The sequence below is a fragment of the Typha latifolia genome, chromosome 1, assembly GCF_019914945.1.
Source record: "Typha latifolia isolate L0001 chromosome 1, TyphaL0001v2, whole genome shotgun sequence".
NCBI lineage: Eukaryota > Viridiplantae > Streptophyta > Magnoliopsida > Poales > Typhaceae > Typha > Typha latifolia.
The window spans coordinates 16127330-16144203 of NC_133086.1; the positions used below are offsets into that span (position 1 = coordinate 16127330).

Genomic DNA, 16874 nt, shown 5'->3' on the forward strand with positions numbered 1-16874 from the left:
ACTTCACTCAGTTAAGAGCAGGCAAGCAACTCTGATTATCTTTCTCAAGCAAAATTATGAAAACAACATAACACAAGTCAGAGCAGGAGCACCAGAAAAGTCATTCTTCGTCCAATGCTAATGTGTCTAAAACCCACAAGAACTTAAAAACAAACATGCATAGTCCATGATGATTGGGAAATTGATTTCTAGAACAATGTCTCAGAAGAGAGAGAGAGAGAGAGAGAGAGAGAGAGAGAGACCTCTTATCTTTGTCTTAAGCAAGAGGTTTTCTTTGATTGAGGTGGTTTAGTGATTGAATAAATAGATTTTCATCATTCCTCCACAATTCACATGAGCAAACTGAAACAAAGAGTTTGTAATAACATTTGCAAGCAGGAAACAATGTCCAAACCATAACAGTTGCAAACAGCATACAACCATTTATACAAACAGAAACGTCACGGAGCATACAAATACTTAAGCACAATCTAGCAGAGGTCATCTCCCTAGCAAGTCTAAGGAAATTAATATAATGTAGTCCAAATGAAATAGAAAAGTGCGAAATATGATAGATATAGGATAATTCCAAGCTTAACCCCCCCCCCCCCCAAAGCTTTTGTAGTTTTAAGAGGAGCCCTTACAGCCCTATGATGTACTTGCTCTTCAACTAGTGTAGGAATAATGCTAGGTGCGGCTCTTGCACTTCTCCATGGCCCTTGGAGCTGCAAGGAAACAGAGTAGAGGATGGACTTTGATTCATGAGCAAAAAACCAATGTGCAGCAGGTCAATAGTCATTCAAAACATATTGTTTGCATTTTTATATAGATTTTATTAAAATATGGATTTATCTGCGTTTAAAATTGAAATGGTCTCCACAGCTAGTTGATGTAGAGAGATGCAAAGACAAACTTACAAAAAATGCTACATGTCAGATCTGGCACATATAGGCTGCAGCCAGAATGCACAGGTTGCACTTTTGCCAGACAAGTACAATCAGATTAAGTTTTGCAACACCAGGAAGGCAGCGAGAACATTACCAAGATTTTAGCCCAGCTATTCAGGGGCAGTAATATGAATCATTTTCCTCCACCAATCTCTATTAATCTATTTAGTGTGAAAGTCTGTGACATAGCAACCATAATCTGAACAGGATATCAAGTGCTATTATGTTTTTCTTCGTATGTCTTATGGCAATGTTGATCTTCCCTACCTCTCAAATCCTTGTATAATATCAAACCTCCGTGGAGCACTATTTGGTCTCTATCGGACATGTCCAAATCGATTTCAGATAACTTATCCTCCATAAAACTAAACATAACTTATATGATAATGCTCATTTCTTTTGTCTTCTCCAGTAACCTCATTCATTCATTTCTCATTCGTATAGATCTAAGTTAACAAAAGCAATCCTTCTTAGGCACTTTTCCATCAAACATAATTCCTCCATTTTAATGTCATATTTCTAGGACAAGGTGGGATTCTATTTCTCAATATCTGAGAATATTACCTAGACAAGATGTTTTACTGGGACACATGAAACTAATCCGATAGTCAAGATTTACCTTTCCAGTCAATGAAGCTAATTATGACAAAACCCAGAAGTTCTGTGAATCTATTAATCTTATTTGGATCATATTGTATTTCTGCTAAAACAAAATAAATCAAGGAAAACACATATTTAATATTTTGTATTGCTGAAATGTGAATTGACTGCAATGACATTGTAATGTCATTTTAGATCCTACTATGAAAAAAAGATTTAGCCCATGAGTGAGAAACCACCTAGCTTCTTTGTTAAAACACGAGCAGGAACTAGATCCAGCTACCTCATGTTTCTGTAAAACAAGTCCTGATACCTCATGTCTTTTCTATTTTTTATCTCTACATGTATGTCATCCCTAACCCACTTTTTCACTCTTTGAATTACTAGTTAGGCTCACTTGTGGTGACTACCAAATTGTATCCCACGAAGATGTGAGAAAAAAGAAAACCATCTATATTGATCAATACCAATGCAAAGTGGATGAACAATTAAATAGACCAACCCAGGGACAGTTAAACAATGTAATGTCATGACAACACAATACCAGTGATAATGACCTCAAAAAAACCACCAAAAGATGGAACAACCAATTCAGGTTGGAAGGAAATAAGTACCCACAGCTTTCATGAAGCTTCATTTGAGCCATTTGACATTTTGATGGTGGGAAAACAACTTGACCTTGAGATTTGGATGATATGGTGAAAATATTTAACATTTTCACCTGAATCAGTTAAGAGACTTATGAAATCAGTATGTTGGTTTTCTTTCGTATATGTTCTAAAGTACATATTGAATTATTATTACTTTCAGTTAAAATGTGTAAAATGTTAAATTTAAATATTTAGCATCTCTATCTTATTGATGTCTAAAATTATGTTATTATCAAATCATTCAACTGTTATCATCTCGCATACCTGATCCAGCTAATTGTAGCTTTTGGATTGCTATTTGAGCTGTCAAGCTCGTTTATCTGCTGATATTTTTTTCATAACTAATTCAATAAACTAACAAGTCAGCACACTGGCGAGTATAAGTCTGTAATCATATGTATTAACAGTCAATACTACATATCCTTTGTACAACTGGACCTGGGACTGATAAATGGTTTGGCAAGATTATTTAGTAGCCACTATGTCAATATGATACTATAATCAATATCTATTTAATAAAACTATGGGTTATACACTTATTAAATACCACCTGGATCATTTTTCGATAAAGAAAAGCAAGTTGAAATGTTTACACCCAAAGACGTGAATAATATAGTCACAGTCTAGAGTCATGTGTATGTAGAACCAAATTCTATCAATTTCGCATCAGTTGCTAGGTTGAAAAAGTGGAATATGGGGGGCTATATATATATATATATATATATATATATATCGAGAGAGAGAGAGAGAGAGATCTATACTCTTTTCAAGTCAGCAAAAGATGGATGGGAAAAAGAAAAAAAATTGGTAGGACTGGATCCTTCTTACAGGAGACCTTGGCTGAAATAATCTCATTCTGATAGCAGTTGATGGATCATAAATATTAACCCAATAATCCCAAATACACAAAGTATACATGTGGAAATATTAGCCTCTGATGACGAATAGACAGGGGAAAGGACTACAGTAGAATAGGAACAATAGCATGAGTGGAGAATACTGATAAGCATCGCCTAATATGAGGTGGACTAATTTATTTTTAATGAGCTAGAAGCTTCAAGGGATTTCTAGTACAGAAGTGAATTTTAAATCATAAAGTTGTTGACACTGGATTCCTAGTTCTCCTATTACATAGCGAAATGATAACTAATCCATGTTATAGGTTCCTGTGTTAATACTGCATACCTAGTCCAATTGCATCTGAACCCTTCATAATCCTTAGCCTCCTGCAAGAGTCCGTGAACATCCTGAAAGTGAAATATTTGAAAACTCAGTGTCCAGGTAGTATTAGAGATATATAATTTGCAGAAACCTAAACTTTCAGATACGTCCATTCTAAGCAGATGATGCTAAAAGTAAAGTTAGGCAGACTACCAATTTCGCAAATAATAGTTAATAGATGAAAGTGTATTCAAAGATAATAAAATTTGAGATTTAAGTTAACAATATTAACCTTATCAAATCGTCTCAATTTTGATGCTTCTTTTAGCAAATGCTAATTCTTATTTAATGCATAATCAGATTGAGATTCCGTTTATCTAGGGGCACATTTTCCAGGATAACAGAAGGGAAAAGGATCAGAAAGGCATAACTTAAGTCATACCACACAAAGAATAGTTGTTTATACAAATTTCCTCATCAATTAGTGCAATATTTAGTTGAACCAAGTTAATAGAACTTACTCCCATGGAACATCACCAACAAGCATCCAATCTCCATCCTTGTCTTCATAAGTTACTACATATTCAGATCCATTTAAAAGATCCATCAACCGGCTCTCGGATAAGCCATCTCTGCCTGGTATTCCATGAGACCCATAGTGACCTGAAATGCCAAATAAATTAAGCGAAAGTAAACTCCAAGCTGTGCTAATGCTTCAAAACTTAACAGACTAGATAGTCTCTAATCACAGAGAGATTGTCACAATATGCCTGGAATCATTCCCTTATTATTTGGTTACACAATGAAACTTCTGCAATGTTACCTGGGCAGTAGATTTCTGAAAAACTGTACACTTGCACAAAACATATGAAGTATCACAAATCTTAATATGTAGCAAGCTAGTAGTCCAAAACAAGTGAAATCTACTCAAGTACTAAAGTGTTGTTACTCCAAATACTAAGAAAATAAGTAAACCATACATATTAGGGAAAAAAGAAACTATAAATGGAGAAACTGGAACTTTCAAATAGATATGTGCAGTCATATCTTGTGATACACACAAGAACATAATGATGACACTACAGTCAATGCAAAAGATATCTTTCCACAAAGTTGTCAAACCGGTATTGGGCAATAAAATATCATCGAGCCTACAATAGCAATAAGATAACAAGTGACCATACTTTTTTTTTGAAAAATTTGTATATAACACCCTATATTTTTATAAAATTATGGTTTACACCCTATATTTTTACTATTTACAATTGAGCCATATAATTTAACAAATATGTACAGAAAATACCCTGCCAGTTAATTAAACTTAACCAAATCTCTAAATTAAGTTAACTATACTAAAAAATTATAAAAATACTCTCAACCAAGTCATACTAAGGGTATTTTAATTATTTTAGAAAAAAAAATATTTTGATCATTTTAGAAATAAAATATCCCTACTTAACGAAATATTCTCATAGTGTTAGTTCAAATATAACCCAGGATGTTTTCTTCACATATTCGCTAAATCATATGGCTCGATTTGTAAAAAGTAAAAATATAGGATATAAACCACAATTACGTTATAAAGCAGGGTGTTACATATAAATTTTCCTATTCTTTGTATCCAATTCATACCAAGCATTAACAAACTCTAAACCATAGATGTCATTCACTAGAACATTAAAGCTGAAACTCCGGCCAATTCAATATGCATATTTCCAGATAATCTCAAGAATAAACAGTAATAATCAAAGGAGTGTGGACAACATAAGAACTCACCGCCGGAAAAGCCACTGAACATCTTCTCAAGTGCTGATGATAACTCCTTATAGTTGTTGTATATCCTAAGATCGACTTTCCTGAGATATGGGGCACCATCCATGCTCACCTTCACATAAAGACATCCTGACCCTTGTTTTGCCTCAGCGTCTTCTTTGTTCTTTGATGGGTTGGTTGCCATCGTATTCTTCCTATAACTTCGGATTGGTGGCCAACCTACCACCTGTGCCCTATTTCATAAATAATTATGCTTCAGACTTCCTCTTAGATCTCTTCCATGGTTGAAGCAGTGTAATATTTGTGAAGAGTATAAAGAGATATCTTTATTGGGCAGGAAAAGAACACATGCAATATTCTCCAGAAAATACTATTATGAATCATTTCATAGTTTCTACAGTTCGAATCTAAATGACAGAAAGAAGAGAATGCCAAGATAACTAGAGGACGCAAAATCCAAAACTAGTGAACATTATGAAGCAGTTAGAAAGGCAAATTCATTTTTCATTTGCTGTTATTGACCCAACTCAGGTGCTCTAAGGATTGATAATCTTGAATTCAGATCCAATCCTGGCAATCTAAACCAAACCAGAATCACAAAACTTGGAGAGAAAAATGTCGAAATTCTAAGAGAATGAAAAGCTGAAAACAACCAAGCAGATAAAACAAAAAATTAAAACCCAACCTAATGATAAGATCATCATGAAAGAGAAGGATGAGCGTAAAACTAATCTTTGCTGCAGAAATAAGGTGTGCATGCAATTCCCATCCTGTAAGCAATGCAAAAATAAATACACGAATAAATGATAAGAAGTGTAAACCAAAAGAGACATGTTTCTTTCAATAATTCCACAAAATTCACTTTTCTACTGATGAAACACAGAAAAAGAAAGGAAAATACCACCATAAATGCAGTTCTCTCCGTCACCAGTCTAAAAGGTTTGTAACTTTTATTATTAGTTGTCTAAAAAGATACCCATACGGAATAACAAACTAAACGGATCAAAGAAAAAAAAAAAAGGAAAACCCCAAACCGAAAACATGAAAATTTCCAAATTTTGGAGACGACACAAAGTGATCAGTTGAAAAAGATATTCGCAAATTTCCTCTCATGTTCTTCACTTACTTTGCAGCCGGCACTTGTGCCTTCTTCTCTTGCTCCCCTGCCTCTTTTCCTCCACTCCCCTGCCCCAAATGCTGCCCTCCTCCACCTCCTTCCGCTCTCGGCGGGAACAAGCTCCCACCTTTCCCCAATTCTCCATCCGACCCAAGCCCTCCGGCGAAGACCCACTTCTCGGATTCATCAATGGCGTCCGAAAACCCCCTCTTCGCCCCGGAAACGAGTCCCTTGGGAAGAAGCCCAAAGGTGGTCCCCACCTTCTCCTTCCTCTCCCGCGACTCCGACCCAGGGAGCCCTAGCCTCAGCTCCGTCTCCTTGAGCTCTAGCGCCGCCACGTGTCCCTCGCCAGCGGCTACAGCGGCGCCGGTCGCAGGCGAGGAGGCCCCCGAGAGGCCTATGTAGTCGTGCTCCAGAGGCGGTGACATCAACCTTTTCCTCTAAACAACCCCAACAAGCATAAGTATAAGGAGAGTAAGAAGAAGAATTCGAAGAGGAAAACAACAACGCAGAAGAATTTAAACGGAATAGAAAAGATAAAAGAACGAAAAAGGAGCGACCTTTGAGTTGTTTTTTTTCACGAAGAGAAGCTTCCTACTATAATCGCGTTTCTTTTCTTCTTTTTTTCCCCCCTTTTTAAAGAAGCCGAGTATTTTATACCACACTAGTGGGAGTAGCAAAGCTGCTGCAAGCATTTGCAAGGCTTCACATTCTTCCCAAGCTTTTCATTTTGGTCTTTTTGCATATCACTACCTACATTTTACCCTTATTTTACAAATTTCCCTCTTCCATTGGGTGCATTTGCAATAAATGACTTCCAGTGGGTCCAATTTAGTTGGAAACTACTGATACTATTTCTAATAAATATCTTAGAGCTGGTCTTTTTTATACCTTTGAAATAATATAGGTGGTTATGTGCAAAAAATATATAAAAGAAATATAGAAGTTAGTTTTTCCGGGGGTGTAATCATCTCTTCTGAGAAAAAGCATGCATTTGTGGAGTGCAGTGGGAGCAATAAAAATTTTATATTTACTTATTTATTGAGGTTGTTTTTGCTTTTTGAGGCAGCGTCACTGACCGTTGAGTGAGACTTCCCGGCACGAAAAAGAATAGACAAAATGAAAGTTCTCTGCAGTACCTCGGGTAAGGGTTCCTTAATCGGTAATTTTCTATAATAATAAGCGTTAAAATGTTAAATTATTTTATATTTGTAAATAAAGGAACGGGGGAGAGTGCCCAGCGATGTGATAAGTAAAAGATGGCAAAAAGAGACGATGGAATATTTTGCGGAAGGAAAAGAAAAGAGAGGAGATCTTTATTAGATCCCACCTAATATTCCTAGGGACCTTTTTGTCAGTTTATTTATTGGATTAGAGGACTATAGTGAAAATTAATTAGAAATGTTACATACAGCAACGTATTGCAACGTGACTAAGATGTCTACTCCGGGAGACAAGATCGATGCACGCCACTGCAAAGGCACTTCTTCCTTCTTCTCTTTTTTTTTTTAAAAAAAAAATAATAATAATAATAATTCACTCAGATACTATTTTCAGAAACTTCAGGGGCTTAAATGAAAACAAACAAATACTGCCACAATTTCACAAAGCACCCTTTCTTTTTCACCTTATCTTTTTCCCTCCATCGCTTTCTTTTCTTTTCTTTTTTTATTTATTATTTATTATTATTATTATTATTATTTTGGTTTTCCTTTTAGCCCACGCGCGTGAGTGACTGTCAACTGTCATCAGAAATATTCGAAACAACTCCCGACCGCCAAATCGCACCAGATCTCGCCACGTCATCCTCTTTCCCCCTCCCTTTGGCTAAATTAACTTCCTGCTCGAGATCGTACGGCTCCCGAGAGTGAGGATGGTCCGACACCAACGGCGGTGATTCGTCCCCATCACGCGCGTTTCGGGTAGTTAGGGGACAGGGAAGCGACCGCCCTGTAGACTGTAGTCTTTACCCTCCTCTCTCTCCAGTTGACGAGGTTAATTTGACCGTCCAACCGGCCGGCGCCGGTGGTTTCCACTCGAGAGTGATGGTGGCCACTGACACCTGTCAACCCCACTAGGGACATAGACAGTGACCTCTCTTAGTTTCTTCCAATATATATATATATATATATATATATATAATTTATGGTTCATAAAAACTTATTATTTACTTATATACAGTAAAAAATTTAAAATAATAATAACTATATTAATATCAAAATGGCACAAAACTACTTTAAATATTCACAAGGTATCTAAAGCATTTCTATACAAAAAAATTCTTCCTTTTTTTTGCTTGCTTATCTATCAAATTATCTTTTACTACCCAATTGTTAGAAGTATTTTTGTTAAGTATAAATGTGACCCAAAATACACCCAACCGCGCACCCACATTCCCTACTCTAGTCCGCTGGGGTGGGGGGGCCCACGTAGTCCCGGTCACTTCCTCCTGGGTAATTAATAATAACCCTCGCTTTTCCCTCGGATTAGCCAATGCCCCACTCATCAGATGACATTTGAAGAGCTCAAGATGGGTTGTTTTAATGACGTGGCAGTGGTTGATTGGTCGTCCGTCATAATTTGGCCCACCATGAAGAGAACAGGATTGGGGATAGAATTATAGATAGATAAATAGATAGATATTAAATTAAAGCTCATTGGATTGGATTGGATTGGATTAGATGTAACCTTTAGGCTAATAAAATATTATATAGGTGCCATAGGTATCATTAAGTCTTTTAACCTTATATTAAATCTAGTTAATCGAATGACCTGATAGGGATATTTTTCAAATAACATCCTACATTTTCATCATTTTATGATTAACACACTACCGATTTTGTAAATATTTTTCTCATCAATTTTTGTATAACATTTTGAGTTAATTAAACTTAACTATTTCTAAATACAAGGGTATTAATTAGAGAATATTACGTTAAAATACTAAATATAATTTTAAGTTATGTTACAATTTAGTGGCATGGGACGATAGGATATGATATTAGGGGTGTGAATGGTTCAACCCTTAGCAAGTCGGCTTTAATTTATGCTCGGTTCGAAATTAATTTTGAGCTTTATAATTCTGCTCAAGTTTGGCATAGCTCAACTTGAGCTAAGCTCGAGCCGGGCCAAATCGAGCACAAACCAGACTAGATTGAGCGCGAGCCAAGCTCGAGATTAGATTGAGCCTATTATCAAGTCTTATTCAAGTCGAGCTCGAGCTGAGCCACAACCTATTTAAGTTAACATAAGTTGTAAGAGAAAGACAACAAGGAGGTGGTGACTTAAGGAGGAAGACGAGCACAGGGTGGTGGCTTGAGGAGGAGTTGGTGGGTTGATGGTGGAGAAGGACGAGGCAACAAGTTAACGATGGAGAAGGAAGATTAGAGCGACCGAGCAAGTGAGGATTTAGGGAGAGCTAGAGAGAGTTGAGTGGCTTTGTTTGAGAATTGAGACTTGAAAGTTGAGGATAGGGTTTCTAATTGGAGAATCCCTTATATACCGAGCTTATCGAGTCAGAGTCACTCGTTTATTTTGACAACCCTAAGTGATATGGCTTAAAATTAGTGAGTATTTAGCAATTTAATAGTAAAGTTGTGCAAACTATAGATTAGAGTTAATAGTAACCGATCAAAGTTATATAAGAAAAATAAGGTGTACATTACAAAGTCCTTGAAAAAGGAAAGAGATGTAAGCGAAAAATAATAAAAATGTAGCATGTTATTTGAAGGGTTAAAAAAGGCTTCTTAACATATATTATCGTAGCATGTTATTTGATGTCATAATTATCGTTGAAAATCTTTGAGACTTTAAAAATTTCAAATAGATAGTTGCTAGAGTTAATAAATACAGATAAATTATTAAAGGTAAAGGTCGAATAATTCTTTCTTAATTATCGTAGGCACATATTACAAATATTTTTAAAGTATTTTATAAATCACACTCTATATTTTACTTATTTTGTGATTCACATTCCGTTATACTCTGACGGTTATTGACTAACTGATATCGACCAAATTATTAAAATATTCTCACCGTTATTTTTATCTTCCTCTTTGTCCTTTCTCTGAATAAGACATAAGTAATTTAGATATTTATAAATTATATTATATATTATAATAAAATTTTTTTTTTGTTGTTATCGTTTAAATTAATGGAGGATGTTAAATGAGAATTAAAAAAAAGGGTCGGGTTATAAAAAACCTCAATACGGTGTAATTTATAAAATTATTATATTTTTAATATAATTTTAGTAAGAATTATATAAAAATGATACCAAAATAAAAAATGGTTAAAATAGATTTTGGTCGTGGGCATGACATAATGTTACTCATAAAATGGGTGGTGGGGACCATCATGTGGGGTCTCGCTTTTAGCGACCGCACTCGCCCGTGCTCATCATCTCCTCTTTTGTTCCCAAACCTACCCCGCGTGGGACCCACTCTTGTCCCCCCAACCTCCCAACATTTGGCTCCACCTAAAAAAAAAGGGAGAGAGATATTTTTTTCATCAGTTACGCGTCAACGCACTATTTTATATATTAAAATATTTAAATAATTAGTTAAAATAGAGATCAAATTATACTTGAACATACTGAACTAAACTATGATTTGACATCATTTATACTTGTTAGAGAGAAACTCGTGAATACTAACACATTTGTCTATGTACATAGTCTGACTATTGTAGAAAGATATGAGAGAAAAATTTGGAGTAATATCGCCCTAGAATTTGAAATTAAGCTTAGGTTTAGGAGAGAGATATGTGAAGACCGGAAGGAAGGAAGGAAGGAAGGAAGGAAGGAAGGAGGAGTTAGAGAGAAAGTAATGGCAAAAATTGAACCAGTGTCATTCACATGTTAATTTCGAATAAATGGTAGTCCAAGAGGTCTTAATATCCCTTTTTATTTTTCTTCGGCAGTATAAGTTATACTGGGTTATACTTCGTGAGACCTCGATGTAATGTAGTCTAAAATAACAAAATTATGTATATTTTCTCATCACTAATGTTTTATGTTTTGTATATTTTGTCTTTTATCAAAGTTAAGCTATAGAAATTGTATCAATTTACTAGGTATGCTAAAATTAAGAGATTTTAACAATATATATACCATCTGGGGGTGTTATTTGAATATTTTCCAAAATAATAAGTTAATAATGCAGGGTGTAAAATAAAAAATAAGTGTGTTTTCTTCGTTTAGCCAAGATCGTCTACGGAATTTTATGAAGAAAAAAAAGGAGGTAAAAAAGAAAACATTTTTGGTAGTCTCCCAAGCTTATTTTGTTGGGCTTTAAACTAAGGGGTCATTCTTTGATTGCAAGATAGCAAGCTACGTATAATAGAACACAAATTAAAATCACTAAATTTTTACTTGTGTCCCTTTGTCTCCTGTGTTGTTTCGACTTTAGATTAATGTGAAATTATTAACTTTTAATTCAAACTTAACAGAGATAGTGTAAGTTACTATAATACACGTATGATATTTGTAATCGCATTGTTTGAGTAAATATGAATCTTTTTCGATCATTTATTAGATAGTAACTAAAGTTTTAAGGTTTGTAAATTTAAAGAGGCATTTTGTTTTAAAATTTGAAGAATTTGAGTAAATTTAATAGGACAAGTAGAGAAATTCTGACATTTTAATATTTATTATGGTGTAAAAATTCCCTCTAATATATATATTTTTTTCTAGTTTTACCAGTAAGTTTGGATAAAGAAATTAACAGTTTTATATTAATTAAAACTATAGGATGGCAAGTGATACAAATTATCTGCATTCAATTTTTTTTTCTTTTTCTTTTTTTTGGTTGAATAAAAATAGTCAAGCTTGATGGGCCAAGCTCAACCACTGATTGATGAAATTAGAATTCCTGCAGTGATGTGATCCCAAAAGAGGACCACTTAAGCTGTTGAAGCTTAAGATGGAAGAGGGCCTATGTGTAGGTTGCCTTTGTGACAAACTGATTAGAAGTCCATCTCAATACTCTCAACTCTCCCTTGTGATTCCAACTCATAACATGGTACTTTGTGGGGGGGGGGTTTTGTTTGGGGGCCAATGTTGGCATTTGTTTCTTTTTTCCCTTTCTCCCCTTCATTTACCCATATGATTGATTGCACCAATGTGGGGCAAGATAGTTCCTTTGGATAGTGTGTAGTGTTAGTGTGATTTATAGTGGCCCTAGCAACCATATTTGATGATAGCATGAGATCTATTTAAGTTTTCATCCTATATGCATCTTATGCATCAAACAGCCAAACTGCCATTTTTAGCTGCAGTTGAACTCTAACCTTAATAAGGAAGCAAAATTGTCCCTTTCATATCCATAATCCATTGCATAGGTCATTTACTTTAGGGTGCTATTTCACTACATGGTGATCACTCAACATCGATCATACATATCTAACAACTTTAATCACAATAGAAGGAGAATACAATAGATATGAGCATCAGATATGCATGCTTAGCGTGTTCGTGCACATTCAATGATGCGCTCGGACCCTATACATTTATACTAGTGTAGAATTCTTCACCTAATCCTTAGCTTAGCAACATTTGTTCACAAAGACAAGGTTAAAAATATTTGACAGTCCACTAGTGAAGCACATGTTCATCTTTTACCCAAAAAAAGAACAATAGAAGGTACATATTCATCTGTCTATCTATAATAGAATGAACCAGGATTAGGGGGTGGGATAAGACCAAAGATCCTCTTGTCATACATACAGATGTAATGTCTGCCATCTTCCACAGCTCAACTCTTGAAGCAGGGAGGGCACAAAAAAGACAGAAGGACATCATGCAGTGTACATCTAAGATGGGCTAATTCGAATGCAATGCCAAATAACCTACCAAAATTTTGAATGGGCAATGCTCTCCTTTGGCCTGTAGGAAGTGACCGTATATTGTTATCTTTTAATAGTGTTAGGACTGTGGACTCAAGCAAGGACAGCATGGAGGTCTACATACAGCTTGCACTTCTGTTAGTGGGGATGGCACCACCACAGCACATGGCTTACAAGAGATGGAATGGTTAGTGGTAGGCCTCCATGGTGCTTCTGCAAGCAAGCTGCATTGATGAGAATGTAGAATTAGAACAAGAAAAAAAGTATCGACAGGAGAGGAGCAAAGCGAGAAAGGATTTAGGATTTAACCTTTAACGGTGCATATGTAATGCGTCGTGTAATTCTCATGTTTCATGGAATCTTCTACCAAATAGTGTTACTGTGTTACTATAAAAGCAATAGCTTTCGGTGGCTGGCAACTTGATTTCCAGTAGCTGGACATGCAAGGATGCGTTAGATAGCACAAAGATTCTGATTTCCCAAATCACCAGCAGGTAACATCAAGAGACTGAACCTGGGCAACCACTCTGGTAGGTAGAGTAGCAGCATCTCAAAGGAAACTAGAGGAACAAGGTGGAAAAGGAACCCTGCCGCCCACAAAGTCTGTAGCTTGGCAGCGTCATCCGGTGGGAGTCCTTGTCACAGCATTTAGTTTCACGCATGAGCTGCAGTGAAAACAGGGATCAGTGTGAATGGTTTCAAATCTATAGATGTTTGTTTCTCTTTTCAGGAAAGCTCGGTACTTTAAAAACCAAGACAGACACATATAGGAGATGCAAAATTGATTATAGAGAACATACCACTTTCATCAACCTAAGTTTTACAACTAACTGCAATAAAGCAAAGATACAACTTAAACCTCTTTTTAAGTGTTATGTAAGGAGCTAAACAAAAGTTTAAATTGATAACTATATAAACCATGCTCTTAACACACACTCATTTGTGGCTACCATACATCACACATAGATAAATAATAGAAGAACAAGATATATGCCTATTGCACCGAAACATATATACCTCTATAAAGGAGAGCTTTGGTACCATGCCAAATGACCAATTGACCCAAAAACTTAAATTGATAGGTAAATGACCAATAGTATATATCATGCTGTTAATATAAAGAAACTCCAAGGTTTTTTTACTTTCTCTCTCTATATATATCTACTTGATATTAAGATAACCGTGCTGTGGATGGAAAGTGACAGATGCATTCACCTCCATTTCTCGCTCAACTCCTTTTTCTTGGACAAAGCCCATTTGCAAAAATAGCAGCCCAGGCACCACAACTGCGGCAAGAAGAATTTTCATAGGTGAAGTGTTATGTAAGTGAATCATAGGTTATTGACGCAGCAATTCTGGTAATACAAGAGATCCACACCTTATGAGAAATGATTGCGCTGTGGGATCCAACTTCAATGTAATTGTTACAATTCCACTAGAACCTTCCATATGTCCAACTTCAGAAGAGCTGTATACTGCAAGAAAAATAATTCTGGTTAACTGCTCAACTCTATTCATGATAACATATGCTTGTTTGAGCATCATTATTCAGCAGAAGATGGCTGGATGATACTAGTTAGTCACTGAAAATTGTGCACAGAATTAGAACATGCATAAATAATCACGGGAAAAATATAAATAGTTACTATTTGCCTTCCTTTATTCTTCTTTTTCAGGTCAAAAAGTTGGCTATTTTCATTACCAAGAAATCTCAATTTCATCCCCCCAACTTGAGGGGTACCACACATTGGTCAACATCTCAGGCCCTAATACAGAAAACATCAACTAGAAAACAGGCAACATTGGCCAGTAAGACAGCTACCAAACTACCTAAATTCCCACTTAGGCCTAGGTTCACTCATGGACCATCATTGTTTACCACACTAGTTAATTATACGTACTTTAATTAAAGAAGACATAAAGCCTTTAGTTTTGCCCTAACAAGTCTAGACCATGAGATATTAGACAGTTCCAGTGGTGCATCTCGGAACAGGGACTTCTCATCATTTTATCATTCTGAAGTACTTCAATGTACTTTAAGTATGCTGTAATCTAAATAGGAAGTCATATTTGATAGACAATAGCTGGAGAATATTTCTATTCTATGCAACTAATACTTCATAACGAGGAAGGAATCTAACAAGAGAGAAATTTCAAAAGCTGTCGTCCTCAAAATTGAAATATCTAACTTTCTGAATTCAATATTGCTTTCACTTAAAATTTTCAAAAACCAAACACCAATTTTTAACCTTAGTCAACAGTATTAGTCCATCCGGATGCAGGAACTTTGAATTTAATGGATACATCAGGATATTAAGTTAAGCAATAATGCACAACAATAACCTCACTTCGTAGGGTTATAACAACGAGACCCAATTTTTGCAAATAAAGAGGCATCATACAAAAATAAATCTTTCACCTGCCTTATTTGGGATATCCATACTAATCTATTCCTGCTCAAAAGTAAAGAAAATGACAGCCATCTTTTTCGCCTTTAGTCCTATATAGCAAGAGGTTCCCACTGAGAAAATTAAGGATATCAAAGTTCCAATAAGTTCAACACAGGTTCTCTGCAGGTTGGTTCTACAATGCAAATGCAAACGCCAATAGACTGCGTTATAAAAAGAGTGCCCTATATCATGGTGGACCCAATTACTCATGATATATGATGCATCCCATATGAACTGGCAAGTTTAACAGGAGAAATTCTTGTACTATAGATGTGTAGAGAGAACACAAGGTGGCGTGCATACAACCTTTTTCTTTCCTTCCCCTGGTGTTTGTGTGGCATGCATACTACTCATCTAATCGATACACTAGTTCTATGTTATGGAACTCTAAATAGTATGTCAGTACCGCTAAGACCTGAAGGACCAGGCCATTTTGACCAACTAATTATTGCTTATGCCTACTTAAAGATAAGGCCACTGAATATAGGAGAGCCTGAAAACTTAACCTAATAATTCACTAGCCAATTAAGGAACTAAATCATCGCAACAGTCCAATATTAGCAGTAGAAAAGAAAGTAGAGTTACTGTTCATAAAAGCAGCAGATGTAGTTTGACAACATTTACTTCCTCAGACATGTTGAAGAATGAGAAAACCTAAAGTTCCATGCATTAGAACAAAAATGTGCTTTAGAAAACTACCAATTCTCAGAGGATGCATCTACAAGTGGAAATATAGTGGTTGCTAAAAGAATGGAAAAAAAGGCATGCACAAAAGAATATATTGATGGGGATGAGAGATAGATTTTCAGCATCTACCATGCACAATAAAATAAATGCACCGATGTAATAGCAACAAGAAAGATTGGCATTATATCTACAAATTAAGATTGTAATCCACTGTAAAATAAATGATGCAGGAAAGTTCCATTATGGAAGAACAAAAGCCTGGTAATATAAGATTGATATAAAGATTCCTGACAATTTTAGTACAAGAGACATCACATTTCCCCTTGCCAATTCAGAAAGAATCATAAAGGAGATTGAAAAAGAGAGTAAATATACAATTAAGAACTAAAAATCCTTAAATTCCATAATACCAACGATCATATTTTCACTAAATTTCTCATATTCTTATCTACGACTGAGAAGAAGTGAAGTCCAAACATGTATAATATATTGCATAAAGATTAAAGCCTCATTCTTTTGAACAATTTGCAAATAGACTCCTCCAGAGAACAAATGGGCGGTTGGAGTGGACAGTTGCAGATGGATCTTAAAAAGGACGATTTGGAGGAGGTTTCTGACACTAAAGCTAGAATGCAAGGGGTGATATGGAATTGTCACTGCGAACAAT

At 35.6% G+C, this 16874-nt stretch overlaps 1 protein-coding gene and 1 long non-coding RNA gene across 2 annotated transcripts in view; both read right to left on the reverse strand.

Moving 5' to 3' along the window:
* Positions 1 to 343: 343 nt before the first annotated feature.
* LOC140780563 (auxin-responsive protein IAA21-like) lies at positions 344 to 7086 on the reverse strand. Its single transcript, XM_073126196.1, has 6 exons — positions 6788 to 7086; positions 6237 to 6667; positions 5114 to 5343; positions 3859 to 4000; positions 3362 to 3423; positions 344 to 704 (listed from the first exon to the last, which is right to left on the reverse strand). The coding sequence occupies exons 1-6, from the start codon at positions 6920 to 6922 to the stop codon at positions 667 to 669; spliced, it is 1038 nt and encodes a 345-aa protein (XP_072982297.1). The 5' UTR covers positions 6923 to 7086; the 3' UTR covers positions 344 to 666.
* Positions 7087 to 12798: 5712 nt separating this feature from the next.
* LOC140795677 (uncharacterized) overlaps positions 12799 to 16874 on the reverse strand; it is a 4381-nt gene continuing 305 nt past the window's right edge. The window contains exons 2-6 of the long non-coding RNA XR_012110336.1: positions 14449 to 14545; positions 14286 to 14356; positions 13585 to 13735; positions 13380 to 13504; positions 12799 to 13294 (exon numbers count right to left, since the gene is read on the reverse strand). This is a non-coding gene — a long non-coding RNA (uncharacterized lncRNA). The remainder of the gene's footprint in view (positions 13295 to 13379; positions 13505 to 13584; positions 13736 to 14285; positions 14357 to 14448; positions 14546 to 16874) is intronic.